The sequence below is a fragment of the Molothrus ater genome, chromosome 6 (genome assembly GCF_012460135.2).
Source record: "Molothrus ater isolate BHLD 08-10-18 breed brown headed cowbird chromosome 6, BPBGC_Mater_1.1, whole genome shotgun sequence".
NCBI classification, from domain to species: Eukaryota; Metazoa; Chordata; class Aves; order Passeriformes; family Icteridae; genus Molothrus; species Molothrus ater.
The window spans coordinates 59036316-59058162 of record NC_050483.2 but is presented as its reverse complement, the minus strand read 5'-3'; the positions used below and the strand labels follow the sequence as shown (position 1 = coordinate 59058162).

At 41.0% G+C, this 21847-nt stretch overlaps 1 protein-coding gene across 2 annotated transcripts in view; it reads left to right on the top strand.

Annotated features, from left to right (window-relative positions):
* PELI2 (pellino E3 ubiquitin protein ligase family member 2) overlaps window positions 1–21847 on the top strand; it is a 66545-nt gene that overhangs the window by 24764 nt on the left and 19934 nt on the right. The window contains exons 2-3 of one of the 2 annotated variants that reach the window (XM_036384939.2): window positions 389–521; window positions 15569–15661. In XM_036384939.2, coding sequence (XP_036240832.1) covers window positions 389–521; window positions 15569–15661 — 226 coding nt within the window. The remainder of the gene's footprint in view (window positions 1–388; window positions 522–15568; window positions 15662–21847) is intronic. The other variant, XM_036384940.2, reaches the window with a different exon arrangement.

Below are 21847 nucleotides of genomic sequence, written 5' to 3'. Positions count from 1 at the left end.
CCAGTCCTGCATGAGATATGGGCAGGTGGGTGGTAGGGTAAAAACATTTTAGAACTTCTTACATTCTGAAATTCAAGTGAAGATGTAGGGTTTGTTCTTCTACATTCCTTTGCATTATAGAGGTGAAGAAATTCTCTGTGGCTGAAAAATGGAGTATTTAATTTGTAGTTAATTACATTTCACATGAGAATAAGATTTCAACCATTGGTAGGTAAAGAATGTTTGAATGCTCAATTCAGGAAGCAAAACTTAGCCATTGTTACTTTTTTTTTGTTTTGTCCCATGCGTTTGATGATACCAAAATATTGTGGCCAAAATTACCTCTCTCTCCTTTGCTGCTTTCCAGACTGGTGGTGTTTTATGCTAAACTTTTTTCCTTTCTTTCCAGGTACAATGGATCCCTCCCTAATGGTGACAGGGGGCGCAGGAAAAGCAGATTTGCCCTTTATAAACGATCTAGAGCAAGTGGAGTTAAACCCAGCTCTGTCCATGTCATCTCTACCCCCTCTCAAACTTCAAAGGTACGTGACACTGGCAAATCCTGGGTTTTGATGATCCTGAGTGGAGAGCAGCTCAGCTATTGCTGCTGATTTACCTTGCTGCCTGTTTATTCTGTGCTTGTAGGATACTTCTGTTTAATGAAGAGGCTGCAGTGGATTTGCTTTCTGGGGTATATAGCTTTAATCCAGTTACCTGTTTAAAATAGTCTGTGAGCTCAAGGTGTGAAATAATCTGACCTTCCTGCCCCTATTCAGAAAGCTCCTGTCAGTGCTGGCTGCTTTATCTGAGCCATAGAGTACATGGGATAAAAACACAACAAGTATTTTACTTTCTTTCTCACTGGAGTGACACTTCTTTCCTCTTCAGGGAGATAACTGACATGCTATGAAAAATGTTCTGATCCCTTTGGGCCTTTAATTTTTCTTGCTAATAATGATACTGTACAAATTTTTACCTGGAGTTGAGTGTGGGTGAAGGAGGAAAAGCAGCAAAGTTAATATATTAACATAGTAACATATTAATGTATAGAACTGTCCAGGTCAGAATTCTGGTGGTGGAATGTATTTCAGGCTGCTAAAACTCTTCCTATCTCTCTTCTCAAAGCCTTTTTCTTAAAGCAAGAAGTGAGTAGAGTTCATGCTAAACTGGAGGAGGAGTTCTGTGGTGGGACTCACACAAGAGGATGGTTTGTGTGAAATTAACCTCACTGCAATATCTCTTGGGACAGAGAGAGAGAACCTACACTGTGCTCAGAAATGTACCAAGAGAAGAATGTTGTTTAATGTATAGTATGGGATTGTTTTATTTTCTAATACACAGTGTATGCCTAAACTTACCAAAATACACAATATCAGAGCTTGTTCTCTTGGAGTACAGTATAGGGCTTGCCTGCTGCAGATAAATGTGGAGTCTTTTGGATTAAAAGTCACAGGAAATATTTTACAGTGTTTTTGTTATCTAAATGAAAGCTTTTGTGAGTTAAATCTTCCTGATGAAATCAACCTTCAGAATAGAGCTGTAGTATATGTTGGTAATTCTGGTTTGTTGCTTAAAATGTAACAAATGGGGGAAAAATGTGTTTTACATAGTGGATGAAAAATATACACATGTTCTCACTGGATGATCTTAAGCATTTGGACTGCAGATAGTATTTCAGCATTTGAGTTGCAAAATATTTAAACACCTGGCAGACACCACAAGGAATCTGGTTAATGTTCATCTGTGGTGTTATTGTAGTGCAGATAAAATATGTGTGCTGTACAAATTAGTGCCCTTATAAAGATAGCAGAGGATCTGGGACATTAAAGCCTTTCCTCTGAGCATTTGGATTCGGGTAGATGTGTCAAGTTGAATGGATTTTGCACTTTCTCTGAACCCTTAGAAAGAGCTTTTGTGTATTTGTGCTGCTGTCTGGGGCAGGGCTGGTGGATGTGTGCCAGAACAGTGGTGCAGTGGCTCTCAGTGAGTGCTCTTCCCATGCACAGAAAGGACACTTAGATTTTAAAGATGCTGTCATCAGCTTTTCTCACATCTTAGGCACCAGAGCCTGAATTGTTTTACTGAGAATTGTTTCTGCGTGTAACTTGTGTAAATGCCTGAAGAAACATGGGCTAATAAAGAGTGAACTGCTTAGTTCTTAGAAAATAATGGGCAACTTGACCTCAAAAGTTTAGTTGTGCTCTCAGTCTTTCAGTCTTGTATTTAAGAAAGATGAACCAGAAAAAACTTTTGCTGCATAGGATGTTAACAAGTTTCCTCTCTTTACATCATTGATTTTAACTTAATTAACCAATTTTCTGTTTTGTTCTGCTTGTCTGTCACTGTAACTGAACCTATGAGTAAAAACACAAGTGTAGGGCAGTGATGGTTTTTGGGGGGTGGATTTAGCAGAGGAGGGAGAAGCCCTGACTGCCTCCATTGGTGTTGTCTCTGACAAACAGAGGCTTGAATGAGGTGCATGGCTGGTTTTGTGCTGATTGCATTAATGCAGCAGCTCAAGAACTGTGGCTGTCACCAATTTTGTGTGTCAGCCTGAACACTGCAGTAGATGGAAAGAGGATGCTTGTCATGTTCCATTGTCCCTGCTGTGCAGGTGTCAAGGACAGCTGGAGTAGCAATGGCTTCAGTAGTAAATTTAGCTGAGCTAATTGCATATGAATCACTGCCTTTTGTTTTTTTCCACTGAGCGCTTGTTTTTTGCCACTCTGCCACTCTGAGGTGCTGAAGAAAATTCAGAAATATTTGGCCTTTTGAGGGTATCTGGATATATTTAGGGGAAAAGCAGTGCACAGGGTATTAAGTCTCAAGTTTTTTCAGAGTTGTTGTCATTGTTAAAATACAGACTGATCTCTTCAACATTATGCACTGGACTTCAAAACCTATTTTATTAACTCTTTGCTTTGGCACCATTCAGTAAATTTTGTGTTTTCCCCTATTTGGTTTTTGCCAGCATTGTCAAAATTAGTTTTACTGTAAGAAAGAGCTTAAAACTCTTCTGCTGTTCTAAGCTTGTCTGTGTGGACATGTCTGGGGTAGGGATTTGGGGAATGGGGGACTGTGAGTCTTCATTATCTTGAGAAAGATCCATACTCAGTTTTTAATAATCTCCTTTGCTGAATTAGAGAGTTTCTTTCAAAATCATCACATCACAGGAGAGGCCATTCCTTGCCTCTTGATCTGGGTCTGATGAAGAGAGGAAGGTTTATCAGTCACAGTAACAGAATTTGTGAAAACCGTCCTCTGGCTACCAAACTCATAGGTGTAAGTTTGCTCTTGGCTCATCATAACAACATTTTTATGGTTAGGGTTGGTGATTTTTATTTTCAAGCTGCTGGAGCTGTTTAACAAAGTCAAAAGTCAGTTGTAATGTTTATTTCATTTAGTTGATTTGTGTTCACTGTTGTTTTCATGCAAAATATTTAATGCTGTGAAACTCCAGTCACTGTCTGCTGGCGACTGACATGATTTCAGGATTTACTTGGGCAGAAATTTTCCAGTAAGTGCTGAACTTCAGGTGAGAGTGGGATAAAAGGTTGTCTTTAGAACAATCACCTGGGAATGATGAGTTGCTGCACTGGACGTCAGTGGGTTTTGGGAGGAATAAGGGAGACTTTCATAAGGGTTTTTTGTGTTTCGGGGATTTGTGCCTTTTTTTTGGTTGGAGATATTTGAGTCTAACAGGGAAAGAGGTGTCTGACTGAAAATGAAACTGGCTTAATACCACTGTGGAGTAATCTTTGAGGACACTGTTTTTCTTGCAGATCTTAAGCAGGTCAGTAATATGATGTGGAAATAAAACTGTATGATCCCAATTCCTGCAAAGTGTGGATGTTCCTGTTCTAGTCCACATTCACTCTCTTGATTCAGTGCATCACTAGCTTAACACTTTGCTCTGTCCAAGCACAGGTGAATCTTCACTCCTCATTACTCCTCATTGCTCCTCTTCATGACCATCCCTGGCTTCTTGCTGGATATTTTTAGTTGGGATTCTTTTTGGGGAACAGTGGGAGAGACCTGCCCCAGTCCCATATGAGAGGGGTGCTGGCAGCTGGTGTGAAGACGGAGCTCACTGGTGTTACTGGGAACTCTGATCTTGGAATCCCCCATGACTTTGGCTCTGAGAGCATTTGGATTTCTCTGTTGGCTTCTGATGCTTCAGAATTATTTCCATGGGCCTGAAGGTTAGAGAAATGAAGAAGGGGCTTCACGTATGTTTGAATCACCTGAAGTATGGCATTAGGAAGCAGGAATTGTTGACAGTAGCTCTTCAGGATTGCTCTGGAAATGTGGCTGAATTTCCTTGTTACAGCATGGATGGTAATTGAGACTTTCCAAAGTATTGAGCCAGTGGGCAGAAGAATATAACTGCTGAGAATTGGAAGTATTCCTTTTTAACAAGGGACTGTTGAGCTTTCCTAAGTGATTGCATGTGTAATAGTGACTGCAGAAAAGATTCCAAATACCTTTTGAATTGCTGAAGACTTGAAAAACCCCACCTTTAATATCTTTTTATGGCAGTGTGTCTTGGTATTTATTATGTCTGTCTTTCTCAGGATCAAAGTTTCCTTTGGTAACCTGTGGTAGATAAAGGTAACCTATTTTCTCCCCAATGAAATTACTATTTCAAGCTGACTGAGGAAGATCTCTCTTGACTTCCAAGTCCAATTACCTGCCGAGTTGGTTTCTGCTTTGTGCTATCACAACAGCAGCTTGGATAGTCACTGGCTGGGTTCCTGCAGCTCTAATCAAGTTTCCTGCTGCTGCTGGAGAAGAACAAAACACAGCCATACGAATAATTATTAGGTCGGGGAGAGAGCTGCAATTTGTGCTTTGAGTGACGAGAGAAAATGAAAGTATAGGATTCTTGTGATTAGTGATCTACTGCAGATATTGCATCTGCTTTGACGTCCTTTGAATTGGGAGTAAAAAGGCCACCAATCCTCTTGGCACTGACAGCTTTTTGGTGTTCATGCTGAATGAGAGCTGTAGAGCTCAGCTGCTGTCAGGAGGATGCTGTGTCTGTCAGTGGCTTCTCCTTTCCTGTTGGGCTTATTTATGGTCTAATCAGTTCATGGAGCACTAATTTGTTCTGAAGTAACTTAATCGCATAGGTGTCTCAAGAGCCCTGGCTTGTGCAGAAGCAGCTTTTTCTTGGCTCATCAGACTGAGTCTGCTTGAATAATAGTTTCCTTGGTGTAATGTCCTTTTCTTCTATGAAATGAGCATCATCTTAACATGCTAACTCCCTACCCCTGTGCCCTTGCAAATAGCAGGGAATGGTTAGGCAGGAAAAGATGGTTACACCAATTTCACTGGTAGGGCTGAATAAATAACAACTCTTACTTGGTTTGAAACCCTCCCTCCTGAGCTTTTGGGTCTGTGTCAAAGGTTTTGGAAAATCATTTTATAGTGTTTTCTAACAAAACCCAGATGTTTAGTGAAGGAAGGGGAATTAAAAATTGCTGAGGTCTACAACAGTTATTTTTTTATGACTTAACGTTGCTTTTTGTTTTCATGCTCTCCCTTCAGAGGATAAAAAAAAGATCAAAAAAATGCTTTCCTTGTAAACTCTCTTTAAACTACATCTTCTCTAAATCAATATTTTAGAGCAGATTCTACTTGAATGTGGTGCCCTTTGAAAGCAGAGGAGGATGCAGTGATCACCAGGCTGGTGTCAAGGAACTGGGGAACATTTCATTTCCCCATACGCTTCCCTTGGCTTCCTGCAGGGAGCCAGGCTGTGGGAGCACTGCTGTGCAGGACCTGTCACTTTGCAGCTTCCTTGACCATGTCAGAAATAACCTGGGGGATTTAGGCTTGTGAGAATGCAGAACCAGGGAAAGGAGAGGCTGCATCTCAGCTGAGGTTTAAATGCTGTAGTGTAAGGTCAGACACTGCAAATCCTGCTGCCCATCATGGAATGTCCTGGATTTCTTTGTGCCACAGGAAAAGTGACGAGTAGGATTTGTACCACAGTTGGTAGAGCCACTTGTTTCACTGGAAGATGAAAATTTCACAGCTTGAGCTTAATGTAGCGTGACTTGTTTAAAACTGTCTTGTTCCAGTTTGACTGGTTCCTGCATGCTTCCCCTCCATTCCCCAGAATTTAGAGTGGAAATTTTGGACCACCTGCTGTAGTGGTGAAGCTCTGTCCTGTTTCATATTTATTCTGTTTGGACTCTCAATTGGCTGGAATGGATCTGGTTTTAGAATTGCATGTCTCCTGAGAGCTGGGCTGCTCTGAGCTTCCTAAAGGTCAGGAAAACTCCCCAATCTGGTGTGGCTCAAATGAAGCTGGATGGCCTGAGCACAGTATTTCTGCCTGTGTGCTGCTACTGCCTTTGGAACTTGTTGGGGATAACTCACCCTGCAAGCTGGCAGTACTGAGGGAGATCCTCTTTGGAGTATTCAAGTGGGGATCTGCTGGGGTGTTCAGGGGTTGGGTGGGCTGTGCTGGAGCCCAGCTGGGAGCAGCCTGATGACTGCAGGGCCTTCTGTAGAACTGTGAGAGCCTGGGACTGTCAGCAGGTCTAATGCAGGAATCCCTCTTCTCTGTAAAGGTTGTTTCATGCTCAAAAGAAAGTGCCATGGCAAGGGGAATGTGGCAGCTGATAATGGATACGCTTTTCCTGTTATCTCAAGCAAAATTGTCTTAAATGGGTGGAACATTGTGTTTGTAAAAGTCAGCTAGTGTGTAGTCAGAGTATGGAATTGCTCTCCTGGAACAGGGGAGTTGGAACTGCATCAAAGAGGAGATGAGACTTCTCTGCTCCAAGGCTTTGTTGAGAGGGGCAATTATTTTGAAAACACAGAAAGCAATTGAAGCATCATGGGCCAACAGTAACTTTCCAAAGAAACAAACAGCTGCTACTCCTGTTTTACAAATTAGAAAATACTTGTTTTCCAGCGTGCTTAGAGATTTTGTTGAAGGAAAGAACAAAATCTAAATATTTCTCTTTTTGGGAGTCTCTTATGACTCCATCTGTAAAATGAGTAATGTTATCTGTTTGCCAAGAGAAGAACTAAGAGGGGTGACTCTCTTGTGACATTCAAAGATTCCTCTTTCTACTCTGTAGGTCTCTTGTCTGAGACATGTTTATGCTTTTTTTTGGGTGTAGATTTACTTTGTTTTGAGATCCTGCTGGTTTGTTCTCATTCAACACCAAAGACCTCACAAATACTTTAGGAGAAAGCAAGGGAGTACTTTATCCTGATAATCTCTTTAGAAGGGATGTATCCCCAGCAAAGTGCTTATTGGCTGCATGCTCTAAGCCCTTCAGCTCTGCTTGCAGAAATTCTCTGGCAGTTGTAAAGCAATCCAGAATTCTTCAGCAATGTGGCTTTGCTTCTACAGGATCATTATCTTTTTTTTTTTTTGATCATCCCTGAGGTGTCCTTCCATGAAAACAAACGAGTCCAGCCACTGGACCTACATCAGAGCTTGTACTTAGGTGACCTCTGTGTCAGACCCAGTGTGTTCTGTACAGACTTGCCTTGAAATTCTGCATGTCTCTTGTCCACAGTGATTCTGCCAGTTCTTCAAGAAGTTCTGGACTCTGCAGATGCCTGCTGTGAGATAATGCTTGTGGTAATCTATACTTTGGGCTTCTAATTTCAGTAGCAGCAGATCCCTATCACTTTGACTTGAGGAAGCTCATTAAAGGCCCAGCACTTTCAGCTTGCTCTGTTCAGTCTTCCCCCAGCTCTGAGGGATCTCCCTTCCCCTGAGTTCACCATAGCCAGGGAATGGTGGATGCTTTCTTCTCTGCTTTTTGGTACCAGGGAGGGGTATCCCTCCCTGGCCACCTGAAAACCTCTGGACTCTGAGGATTGCACATTTCCTGGGAACTGTGGCCTGAGGACAAGGCCAGTGTCTGAGCAGGGATCTGTCTCAAGCTGGGGTCATCCTGAATTGTTGCACTTTCAGCCTTGGATGTTGACAACAACAGAGATTTTCCTGGGAACCTCTCCTTGTAAATTTAAGATACCGAGAGACATGTTCCTTTCTCTTTTGCCCTAACCCTAGGATAAGAAAAGGGGAAGCAAGTACAAGGTTGGTTTCTATGTATTTAGTTTTCTTTCATGAAACTCATGTGGCCAAAGCAGCTCTGTTTCCAGGGCCTGTAGCTGCACAAATCTGTTTCTCCTCCCAGACTTCACAACTGATTGAAGGCTTAGATGACAAAGCACTCCCAGGTTGCAGCTTGGAAAACTTTTCTGTCTAAAGCAATTCTGTTCAGCATTGGTCAGGGGTGTTCTTGAGCAGGGGAATCTGAAAAGAAAATGGAACTTCCCTGGTGAGATAAACCACATTTTATACTTTCACTACAGCAGTGCAAATTTCTGGGGTTTATTGCTAACCTCAAATCCTAGAGAAGTTTAACAGAGAAGATGCTTTCTTTTGATGTATCAGATGGCCTCTGAAAATCAGGGCTTGGTGGGACCAGAGCATGCACATTTACACCCTGGTGACCAGGGAATTTCTGAACCTGTAGCAGCTTGCTTGTTCTCCTGTTCTTTGGGTGGTGAGTTAAGAGCCTCAGAGGCTCAGAGCTTCTGTTCCCTTCCACAGACAGTGCTCTTCCTGACAGTGCTGCTGCTGTTTCTTCCAGCTTTATTTCAGCTGCATGAGCCCAGAATTCCAGAAGAGGCAATTAAAGAAATCATATTTAGAGAAGTGAGGGAGAGGTGCTTTTTTGTGCTTGAGGTTTTTAGAGTTTGTATTACTAAAGCGGAATTTCTGGACTTCATAAATGCAAATAAAATTGTGTGAATGATCAAGAAACCCAGCAGGGGTTATGGGCTGATTTCTGTAATTTGTAACTTTGAGGCAATGGACTTTAAATATACAGGCCTAACTAGTTTTGAATTTCCTACAAAGGTTTGCAAGGAATGTTGAATAGGACAGCGAGAGCAAATGCACAAAAGCTGGAAGGGGGCCCGAAAGAAATTTTGGGGAGGTTTTGTGGATTACTTTTGACTTGTAGCCTTCCTATAATGGGCATTTACCATTATAAACTTTGGACAAGAGGCTAGAGTGTAAAACATGCAGAAGTTTTTCATCTTTCCTGTTATCTCTACATCAGCATTTGCTTTTCCACATCTCTGTCTCTTCTTCAGCCCACCAAAGAATCTTCAGTGCTGAAGGTCAGGAATGAGGCAGTGCCTTGGGTGGTCCAGGTGGGAGGCAGGGAGGACAAAGCTGACCTTGCTTCAGCTGCTCCCAGATTGTTCCCAAGGAAAAGCTGGCCTTGGAAAGCTGGATTGTGGAACTTGCAATAAAGCACATAGAGTGTTCTCCCTAACTCATCCCTCCTCCTCCTCCAAGCTTTCTCAAATCTTTGTTTGGTGTTTTGTCACAAAAATTGACTCTGTTGCTACTTGAGTATAATAAATAAACTGCAGAAGTCAAAACAAAATGTTTGCAATTTTGTTCAAGAGACAGCCCGTGCTGAATGTCTTAAAATATCCTTGTGTTATGATCTTGCCTGTTACTGGAAACACTCTCTCTAACTCCCCTTTTCTTTGGTTAAAAATACCTTGGTTATTTAATGTTGTCTCTTGGTATCTTGCACTGTAGTAGCAAATACTGCTGGGGTTGAAAGTATCACTGTGCCATTATGTGATGCATATAAAAACAAGGCTCTTTCTGAGGAACTTTTTTTTCATCTCCAGATGAAGATGCACTTGCTAAATTTAGAGGTAGGGCTCTGATTTTTCTCTGACTGCTGAGAAATTCTGTGTAGGAATCCTCTGATTAAAATTGAGCCATAATGCTAAATAAAAATCTATCTGTGCATTCCAAACACAGCATGACAAGGGAGAGCACCATCACACAGTGTGGCTCTCTGAATGCACTGAGGTTTTTCCAGGCTGAAATAGAATTGGTTTTTACTTGGTGGCAGTGAGTTACCTCATTTAGCCTTAAAAACACTAAACCACTTTGAAACAGGAGTGTGGAGGCACCTTCCTCAGTCAAAGGCTTTGATGGCTTCAAACACATCTGGGAAAAGGAGATTGTGAAATGTAACAACTGATGTTTCTGCTTCAGGTTGGATTTGGGCTCTGCAAAGGCTGAGAGGTGATAGTTGCCTCCACAAGTGGATGTTGGAATTTCCATGGAGCTGTAATCCATTCTGTTCAGTGTTTACCAGGCAATGTTTGGCTGCAGCCCTGGTGGTGGAGCAATAATGTGAATTGGATGATTTCTGATACCCAAAGAGTCTTGCTCCCAGCTCAAGGGTAACAGTCCTGCCTAGATTGATTCTGAGTAAGGCATTTTGCATTAGGTAAAAGCCCACAACAATGCTCAAGGTCCACAAGTGGAGACCATCCTTCCCAGTGGAGAAAGCAGTGTCAGGGTCATGGAGGCTGAGGCTGGAGCCTGTGTTGGAACATTTGGAAGATGCTGAAGCTTTGGCTGTGCAGGTTTGGGCTCTGCAGGCTCAGGGGGGCTCAGCTGAGCAGCATGTGCTGCTTTAGAGCACATGGGTTTGGTCAAGGCTGCCCTGACTCAGCTGTGTCCAGAAGGCCATAGCAATTTTGGTATCTTAGTTGCTGATACAAGCCTGGCTGAAGGTCGCTTCAGAGGGAACTGCAGCCAGTTTGTGTACATGGGATGTTTGACAGCTTGTAATCCTTTGTCCTTCAGTCATTTTTCTGCCAAAACCTTGAGTGTCTGCAGAGTCATTTTCTGAACTCCTGCCAGGATTCTGGTACTCTTTGTTTTGAAGTCAAGGAAGTTGTCTTCAAGGAAATGTCATACCCAGAATCATTTGTTAATTGTGCATAAATGGTGCATAGGCTGTCTTTCAGCAGTACTTTCCCAGCTTTCACTTGCCAATTTGTGAAATGTCTTGCTAGCACCAGTAGAAGTTCATAAATCACAGATAGAATCTGTGTACCTCATCAGCCTGTCCAGTGTTCCAGGATTATCTGAGCCTTGTGTTTCTCAGGCTTGATGAACAGGAAGGAGGGAGCACTTAGGACACTTGTTACAGGTACATGATGTCTCTTCTTTATCACTTATATAACTCTTCTCCCTGTTGTGTATCAATGTGTATTTAAAGAACAGTGAAGATAAAAAGTAGATTTTCTTTGAAACAGAAATCCTCCTCATTCAAATATTATGTACTCACCGTCTCTAGACAAAAGCTTGCACATTTATTTGCCATGATTTTTCTGTTTATATGCTTGCTTTATTTTGTTTTTCTTTTTTTTGTTTATGCTTGGATCTAGATACAGTGTTCCTCTTATTACTGAAATAGATGAGCAGTGTTAAAGAAGAGATACAAACTGTTGGGAGGGAGAATGTAATTTACAATTATAATTCTTTCTCATGAAGCATTCACTACTTTTAAATCTATTTATTTAGTGCCTGCTAACTATAGGCAGTATGATGATGATTGAATGCTTTTTCATGCAGGCTCATGGAGACTTGAAGTGGAATAAGATTCACCTTTGGAATTCACTGAGATAACTTTGTCAACAGCAAGAAATTGCATGCAAAGTGGAAAGGCAAAGAATGTGCTGAATGTTTTGGCATCATCAGTACTGTATTAATCTAATTTCTGATTGTGCCTTGCTGTACTAGTTCTCTATTAATAGTTTCTTATACCAAAAGCTTGTTTTGCTCTACACTGGGGGAAAACACCTTGCCTTGAAAATAGGGGTTGTGGTTCTATTCAAGTGCTTTTGGCAGAAACTGAGATTATACCTGTCTGGGGCAGGTTGTGTCTCCTTGTCAAGTGGCACATGGGTTGGTTGTCTGTGTAAACAGTGAGACTTGCTCTCTGATGTGGTGTTCTTGCTGCAAAATCGTTGGGCTGGGACTTAATTCCAACTTTACCAGGATTTTAAAGCATCAATAACTGGGGCTGAAGGGGTTGAATTGAACTCTTTGGTAATTGATAGACAGAATCTGGCTGTGATAGAGCTGTGGAAGGATGTATAGTATGAACTGTTTATGAGAAAATGACATTTAATGTGGAAATAAACTGATGCAGCAGCTTGAGCTTTGTCTTCTTCCCCTTATACATCACCTCCTGTGCATCTTAGAAATGCAGACATAATACAGAGTGTAAAGAAGAAATAGATTCCATTAATTGGTTTGTAAGCCTGGGTTAAAGTCCTGCAGTTATTTTCCTTGCCATCAAACCTCCCCTCTCCTGTCTCCTGCCACTGCCCTGCCCTGTGCTGCTCCTCTGCTCCTTTGTCCCTGGGAAGTGAGGGACACCAGGAGTCCAGACATTGGTTTTTGCTTTTTCTGGTTGGCCTATCAGTGAGATGCCTTTGAGCTTTTTAGGAAAACATTGCTGAACATTTTCTTTTTGGAAAGAAAAATGTTAAAACTGTACTCCTGGGGCTTTAAAAGAGAATTTTCCTTCTCATTTTGCATTTCATATATAAAACATGTATACACTGTGCTTAGCACTCACTACTGGTTTAGAGAGAGCCTTGCTCCTACTGGAATACACATCAAGTAAAAATAGGCTGGTGTACTCAGGAATTGTGAGATTTGATGTGTCCCAGTTTTCATTTGTTACAGCACTTTCACTGTGTTGGTCTGTCACTCCATGTTGGTAATATTTTGATTTTTATTTCTTTTCTCTTGAGCTGGTAAAAGGAGACCCTTGTTTTTGCCATAGTGAGTTTGTGCTGGTCTCTGAACACAAATTGCAGCAGTGCACCAACAGAATGGTGAGGATGTATTGACAGGATATTCCATATAATATTATGATAAATTCCATATAATATTAGATCCAGAAGGGATTTTTAATAATCTAAAAGTGTAGAACTACAAATTCATCTCTTCATTATTTGTTTTGAATACCTGTGTTCATGAAAGTAGTTCAGAGCCCTTATGGTTCTGGCTTAAATCCTAAAATCTTCACTGAGTCCTAGGATTGAATTTTCATGAATAAACAAGATCTTAACTTTGGAAAGCAGGTAATGATAGGATTTGGTTGCATTGCTGTTTGTTCACATTTCTGTGAAGGGGAATCCTGGCCTGAGAGACATGATTTTGTAATTAGAATATTAGTTACACTAGATCACCTCTTTCACTTTACTGAAAATCAGTGCTTTTCACGCTTTGCTGAGATGCACAGAGACAAGCACTAAAAATTACATGTTGCACTTCAAACTCTTCCTCTGTCTTGATATTTTCCTTGGTACTGAGGCCTTTTGCTGCTGAAGGGAAAAATGTAGGATGCATGCTGTTCTTTCATAGCTCTCATTTCCTCAAAACTATTATTATTTTCCTTGGAAGCTTGTCTGAGCAGAAAGTGTCAGTCATGATTCTGTGTGTCTGGTGGCACAACACTGATGTGTCATCTCCTGGTGCCACAAATAAAATCTGAATCTTTCCAGGTCAGGACAGAATTTCAGCTCATTCCTCCCAGAGTGTTTGCACTGGAGAAGCCTCATAGTAACAACTCAGCTTTTTTTTTTTCCTCCAGGAGGAATGTCTGCCTTTTGTTCTTACAACTCATTGTTCTTTTCTGAATGCCTTCCCCATAAGTGCCGTGTGGGTTTTTTTGTTTGTTTTTCTCTAAAACTGAGAATCTTGAATTAATTTGTGAAATGGTGTTTGAACTTCCTAACAGAAGTTAGTCAGGTTGATGTGCAGTGAGACAAAGCTGCAATTATCTCTATTTTTGTACTCCCAAGGGGCTTCATTACAGCAGCTCTTCTCTCCCTGCTGCCGTGTCCTGGCAAGGTGAGGTTCAGGATTCAACAGACACAACAAATTATTATTTTCTGTGTGTGTGTAGTGTTTCATCCCTGCTGATGGAACATTTAACTGGGGCTTTGTTTTTTGGTTTTTTTTCTTGCTGTTGTTGTAGTAATAGGAGAATCTGTGTGAGTTCAGACAGACTTTGTATTATTGAATACTTGTTTGGTAGTTGTCTTGGTTTGAAAAGCCAGGTGTGTGCTGAGGAAGGCAGGAACCTCCCCTGAAATGGAAAATGTAAACCCCTCCCTCTGAATTGTTATAATTTTGAAATTAAGGGGCTCTCAGGCAAAGATATGGGAGCAGGAATAACAGTTCTTTATTAGGGAAGAAAATAAAAAAATAAATAAAATAAACAATGCAGTGATACAAAACAGCACTGCCAGAGCCAGACCATGCCCTGTCCCCTGTGTGTCAGGGGGTGGCACAGCCCCATCCCATGGGGGCTCAGCCCTCCTGCAGTGCCAGCTGTGGCTCTGCTGGAGCAGGGATCCTGCACAAGGGGGGAGTTTTCCTCTGCAGCTCCAGGGCTGCTGGAGATGGGCCTGGGCTCCCTCTGGCCATGCAGGGCAGCAGAAGCTGCTCCTCTGGCAATGCACTGGGCAAAGGCTGCTGGGCTGTCCCAAAGCTCAGATTGGATCCAGGTAGGAATGCTTGGCTCCTCCCCTGGGCGCAGCATCTCCCCATGGGATGATGGGACTGGATCAGCCCTGCAGGGACACTCAGTGGCCATGGACAGCAGAGATCTCCTGGAGGGAGGATTGGCTGTGGGAGAGAGAAAGAAAACTGCCCAATTAGCAGAGGATAATTGCTCACAGATAGGAATAGAATACACACCCCCATTCCAGCCCAAGACTCTCTCCCCCAAGCTGTGATATGGCAAAAGTATCGAGGGTTCTGCTGCATCAGCTCCTCCACTGCTGTCAGCCAAAGACAGGGACACTTCAGCCCCAAAATGGCTTTAAACTGCTCTATTTCTAATATTGCTTAATGCAATTTGACAGGCACATAATGCTCTAACTCTTAAAGCCTCTAACAACAATTTCATGATGGACTAGTGTGGGTTTAAGCAGGCTTTCCTGAAGTTTTAGATTTGCTGATCCAACCCTGAGGGCAAGTACTTAATACTTGAGACCCTCCAGACTGTTAGTTACACTTCATAGTAACATTTCCTTCTTCAGGTAGTGCTTTGTCTTCTCATAACACTTAAACCTCCTTTAATTTGACTATTTTAGCTATCAAAGCTGAGGCTTGAGTGGCAGCACAAAACTGTAATAAGGATATATTTGGTTACGGACACAAAAACTGTCTTACATTTATACTTTGCACTGCAGAAAATTGTCTCTGTTGTTCATTTGTTGTTTCAAGACCCTTTAAATATTTTTTTAACAAATAAATGCTGTTTTGGCTCATATATTTTAGTAGGACATAGTTCTTTTTTCATAGTGATATCTTTACCAGCATTTAAGTATTGAGTGCAAGTCAGGGGAACAGAATAGTTTAGTCATGCATTTATAACTCCTTGTTAAGGGAATGTCTATAATATTTTGAAAAGAATGTACTTAAGTAGCTACCTGCAATTCAGAGCTCTCTGCCTGGAAAGTGAGCTTTAGCTATTGTTCAATATTTATTTTTAGAAATTGTGGTAATGTGGGGAGATCTATTCAAAATATTTTACTTAAAAGAGAGTATGTCAATATATAGATTTGGCAAGATGCAAATCCTGAATTTCTCAGATGCTCTCAGCAAGGGGAGGGGGGAGAAAATGTACCAAAACCAGTGAGAATTAAATGCTCTGGTGTTGTGCATTATTTTGTTGCATTTCAATGGCAGGTGAATTATGAGAGGCATGACTCCAACCCTCTGCAGGTGGAATTTTTGGCTGCGTTTGAAGACAAGGAAAAGTACCGAGGTGAACAGCCTGGGGTAAGCAGTAAATGGGAGAAACTCATTTAGCAGGCTCTAGTCCCAAAAATTCCTTGCTTGCCTACATTCCCAAAATTCCTTGCTTGCCTACATAATAATGTGAGGAATCTGACATCTCTGTGACTTGCTGAGTGTAAATGAGATGTTGGTATAATAAAGGACACTTTGAGAAAGTGTATGAGGATGCAGTAAAGAGGAAATGAGGAATTCTAAACTATTTATCCTCGTGTTCATGAGGGGGGGATCAGTTCCCCATCCATTTGGGTTAGATTGGATCCCTTTTCTGTAATGAGGCATTCTCTGAGTTTGCTGGGAGTGGGAGAGAGCCTGGCTGTGCCTTTCCCAAAGCTTGCACAGCACCTCCCTGCTGCCTTTTCCTCCCTCTGCACACATTTTCTCCCTGTATTTGGGGAAAACAGCAGAACAGCAGGTGCCTGTTCACTGCAGGGTTATAAGGTGACTCCTGGTTTATTGAGGGCTTCCTAGAAATACCATTTTCTAAATGAGTGTGTTCCCAAGGATCCTAAGTGGCTAAAGAGAGAGGGAGAGAGCACCTGCTGGCTTGGTAATTGATTGCTGGAGTGAGAGCAGTGGGGAATTCCTGAAGAGCTTTAATGGTCCTCTGAGAGCTGGAAAGGGAACACGAGAGACCAGGTAGGTCCCTGTGCAGGATGGGAATGTGCACCACTGAACACTGGGATGAAAAGTCAGAAAGAGAGAAATGGAAAAGAGCTTTAGGTGATATTATCTTCACTGTTATCAGCTGGGTATTAATTAATTTAAATCCTGGTAAATTATTTGTGAAATTGCAATTCCTGAGCTGGTTACTAATGGGATTCCATAGTAGTAAGCAATTTTCTAGCATTGAATGCATCACATGAAAGAAAACCTTTGAAAAACAACAAAGAAAACACCAAATAACAAACCCCATAAATTTCATTTGATAAAACTGGTAGCAGTTAAAGCGTTAGAAGGGTAAGTAAAATGAAACAGCTGCATTGAGTGGTTTGCACATTTAAAAATGGGCTTTCTAAAAAGCCACATTAGTTAGAATTAACTATAACCAAAATACTAGCAAAGTGAAATATATGGAGGATTTCAGTATGGCCTGTTGGTATTGCAACAGGGACTGTGCCTTGGAAAGGAGAGTTGTCTCCAGTTGGTAAAAATGGAATTCTGTAAAAATGGATTTCTGGACTGGGATGAGCAGGGAATTGTGGAATTGAAGAGTCTGTGTTATCCAGTACAGATCTGCTGTCAAGTGTTCAGAAGGATTCTGAAATGCTGGAGTGGATTCAAACAGGAGTAGCAAAACTGATTTGAAGGAGGGAATGGGGAGACTGTGCCTGGAATAGCAGCAAATGAAAACTGGCAGCTGAAATGAGCTGTTGCACGAGTTACCACCACAACTGCCCAAGAAACCTGGCACAAAGTGCCTCAGTTTGATTCTGAACTCCAGCAGCTGCCTAGGAATTTCCACATGCTGCTCTATGAAAACTGATTTCTTTGAAGAAATCTGGTTTCCTTTTAATTTAGTGTATTTTACACTTCATTGATGAAATCAAATTAGCATGAAGCAGATTGATATGTTTTAGCCAAATGTGATGCATTTAAACCAATGTGGGGGACAACAGGATGACTTTGAAAAATAGCTGGTATAGGGAAAATTTAACCTGATTAGGTAATTCTGTTTAAAAATATAAATTATATTTTCTTTGTGGTCTTTTGGAGAAAATATTAAGTGTGCCAAAGTATTTGGTTATTCTGAAGCAGGTGTTCACTGTTGTCTTTAGGGTCTGGGTGGATGGTGGAGTGAGTTGTATCCCAGTAACTGCAGGGTTTTGAAAATGATGGGAAATGTTCCTGTGTGTTGTAGTAGGCACTGTGTGCAGTGTGTGGAATGGGAGGGTAATGGCTGTTGTAAAAATAAATTAGGGCTGTTTGTGAGTAAGTGCTAAAATGGAACCTTTTTTTTTTTTAGGTGTAGAAAATGATGATGCTCATAGTGAGAGGAAAGTCTCTGTGTACATAATGTGGGGAAAAAAAACAAACCTGGGAAGCATTAGTGTGGGAAGATTAAAGGCAGATCCCATCTTTAGAGCCCATATGTGATTTGTAGCTCCAGCTCTGTCTGCAGAGACATCAGGGAAGGGGGTGAGAGCCCTGAGCCTTGATGGATGCAGGGAAACCCTCACAGCTCTTGGGGCCTTTTGTTCCTGGTGCTTCATTAGGCAAAGCAGATGTGAGATTTAAGGGATTATTTGCTACTCCTACAGAGGCTCAGTAACAAAATCCAATACCAAAAGACCTCAAACTCGAGTTTGTTTCATCTGGGGAATTGTAAATTTGGAATGATGCTGTATAAAGTGTAAAATGTAGTTTATAATCAACCACAAATTTTGGTTTATGGCTTCTGTGCCATCATTTAAAATCCCTGTTTTCCACACTCCCTGACCTGACTTAACAATCAGAGGGCAAATCTCCTGAGTGGAAATAATTTTATATCAGTTGCCACATACAGAAATGAAAAGGTCAAAATGAGATACTGTAATAAAAGGTGTTCTGAATTACCTATTACTTGTAATAGCTGTATTAATAATAATAGTAGAGGTTGAGAGAGCAGGATGGGTTAATGTAGCTGAATAAAACACCTTTTAGGTGTGAAATATTTTCTACACATTACCTTGCTTGTTAAAGAATACATGCCATTATCCCAGAGATTTAATAAAACATTGGAAGGTCAATGCAAAAATGAATGTTTTGATAGGACAAGATAACTGGGACAGAGGTAGTTGGAAGTCAGGCTGCAGGAAGTGGGGAGTGCATTCAGTTACTGAGACACTCCAACCTTTCCTTCAATGTTTGTGGAAGCCAAGAGAGGCTCTGCTGCAGTTTTCTGAAAGGAATTCTTTAAGTTAAGCCAACTATTGGTGTACTATTTGTAGGTTAAAAGAATTTTTATGTTGGCACTGCACTCTGTGGTCTGCATTTCTGCAGCATTGCTGTGCTATTAAGTTCTTGTTTTTAAGGATCAGTGAATCTGTACCAGCTTGCTGGGTGGTTGTTAGAAAAATGGATAAATTCTTTTCAGTTATAATTATATTAAATGTGAATTTAAATATACTCTTCATTTATATTGACTTTGAAGAGATTATCTTTTTGGATTTCCATTTATAATATTTGCTCTAAAAATATGTAAGCTCTTAATTATTTTTTTTAATCTGGCATTTGATCTGGATTTCCATTTTCATCTGTTGTCTTTAATTAGGCTTCCTGCTGGGTTTTGTAGCTTTACAGTTCATACCTTGTGAAAGAATCAATTGATTTCAGTGCAGATTCCCACGGTTACTATTCTTAAATTGCTTTCTTAGCTCAGCAGAGTGGTGGCAGAGTTCTTGCAATTTGATCTTCACAACCACTGCTGTTTATTAAAAAAAAAAAACAACAAAAAACAGATTACTCATGATTTTTCTACAGCCTGCATGAGATGATTTGATAATTTATTTGTAGTCAGTGTTTGCTCCAAGGAGTCACCAGAGCTGCTTCTTAATTCACTCATCCACAGTGTCTTGGGGCTTCCTCTGGATATCATCCAGGTATTCCAGAAGTGCACAGGAATGTGACTAAAATTGCACCCAAAGCATGTGATTTCAGTGTTTTTAATTTTATATATATATGAATATAATACATGTTTTGCCAATCATGTAACAGCTGTCAGTAGGTGTTTAGTGAAGAGACTGTAAAGGGCAGGTAGGTCTGGAGATGGAGGTTGGTGCAGAGGAAGGGGACAGGGGAAATGATTTAAATGATTCTGGGATTTATGGGACAGCTCTCTGGAAAGTCAAAATGGGGGTTTTGCCAGAGGGTTGCAGAAGGGAAATTTTTTTTCTTCTTATCTCCAGCATAAAAATGATGGATGGGTAAGCAGTGATCTCTTGAGCTGTGTGTGAAATGTGTAGTGGCTGTTCCAAGTCCTGCTCTCAGTAAAGCTATAAAATTGTGGATAGTGAAGTGCTTTGAAACATATCAAATACTGCTCAGGATCATGTGTGTAAATTCATGATTTTTTCTTAAATTAAGCAATAATATTGAATACATATATCATCTTTATTATGGGCAGCCTGATAGTGCTGGGTGCTAAATACCCTTACCTGGCATGGGACTGGGATTCAGAGCTCTGCCAGGAGAATCAACACAGCAAAGATTTTCCTTCCTCCTTGCTAAAACCTAGCTTAAACAACTGATTTAAGAAATCAAGTAATTTAAGACACCAAATTAAAACCATACTGTAAATCAGTTAATATTGGAAAACACAATTAATTTTTATGTCAAGAACTTCTACCCAGGCATGCTGAGGGACAAAAAAAAGGTCCTTGAAGTGCTTTTTGTTGTATGTAATTTCATAAACCTGTTCTCCACATAAATGTGGGCTGCTTTATCCTAGAAAGCACTGAATATTCTGTAAACCTAATTAAAACTGTGCCTTATTAACACTGTGGGCCTGCTAAGTGCATTGTGTGCATTGTGTCATTATTTAAGACTGTTACTCAGTGTTTGTTTCATTCAGTATAAAGCCCCAAATCCCACCTGCCACTGGGAAAATTGTATTTTTCATAGAAATAGTGACATATCCCATAATTTTGCTCCTGCAACATTAGATTTGTGCTCTACCTCTTTATTTTTAAAATAAAAAAAAATTAAAAGTATATTTTTAAATATTATAATCTTTGTCTGTGTGTGTGTTCAGATAATTTGGGTCTGGGAAAAAAGTGCTAATATGGGATGGAGTTGTACTTCACTTCTGCCTGAGCCAGCCTGTTTTGGAGAGGGGCAAAGCAGGTCATATCAGTGGTGAAATCATGTTGTGTGAAGTGCAGAGCTTCTGATGAGCTGTTCTCTTATCTGACATTACATATGAATAGAAAGCAAGTTGCCTGTAAAGCTTGCTTTAAATTTTAATAAACTGTAGAAAAGATAAGTGGTAATTTCCTGATGTGGATGCATCTAGTAGAGCCTGCTAAACCCAAATTCCAGGATCATAAATTTTAAAATGAATCTTTGTGGCTTGAATTTTTAAGCTGGCATGATAGATTTAAATTTTAGGGAAATAAATTTCCCTTCCTCTCCTCTGTCTGTATCAATCTTACTGAAAAACGACAGAAGATTCAAATTTGAGAACACAATGAAAATAACAGGAAGGGAGAGCAATAGAGGCCACTAATCCTCTAATTACTTTCTCTGAACACTGGGAATTGGGCTGCAGAATATCCTTCAGTACAATCTAGAGTAAGCTAAATTTATTCCATTCCAAAGCTGTAAAGGGAAGGGTTTTGCTACCAACTCAGAATAGTAATGGGCTGTGGTGGTCTTTATCTGATGGGAGAGAAGCAGATGTGGCTGCTCTGTGAAGGCCTGTCTGCAGATTGGAATTTTCCTGCCTCTTAATTGCCCTGTGCTCGCCCTTTCACACCCTGGGGTTTGAAATGGAGCTAAACAATCCCATGATTTTATAAACCATGGGGCAGAGCCCTCTGCTCTGGGCATGGGGGCTGAGGATGTGGCACATTTACAGCAGAATTCACAGAATGACCAGGTTGGAAGTGACCTTAAAGATCATGGACCCTGGCCCCCAGTGCCACATCCAGTCTGTTTTAAACACACCCAGGGATGGTGACTCCACCACCTCCCTGGGCAGAGCATTCCAGAACTTTATCACTCTTTCTGTAAAAAACTTCTTAATATCCAACCTGTACTGGGAAGTGACTGTGGTGGATTCTCCTATAAATTCCTTTTGGCTGCACACTGCTATCAAAGCTGTTTAGTGGCAGACATGACCTGTATTTTGGCTCAAGTGCTGTCAGCCAGTTCTTTTGTGCTTGCTTTGCTCAATAGTGTGCTGTTGGTATTGATATTTTCCCCAATCCCTCATTCTACACTGAAGTTCAGTAAACACACAAAGATGCTGAGGTTAAATGTGTGGCTTTCAGCTGAACCTCGCTCTGCTGCTGTTGCTTGTGTTTTGTGAACCTGGCTGGTATCTTGGATAAATTCTGGAGTAACACTCAGGGACAAAACATTCTGGATAATGAATCCTAAATTTGGTTGTAAGCACTTTGTTGTAGCTCTGGTGAGTGACTGAGAATGGGGTTTGCTTTCTCACAGTGTTTCTCAGTTTGCAGAGTGGGG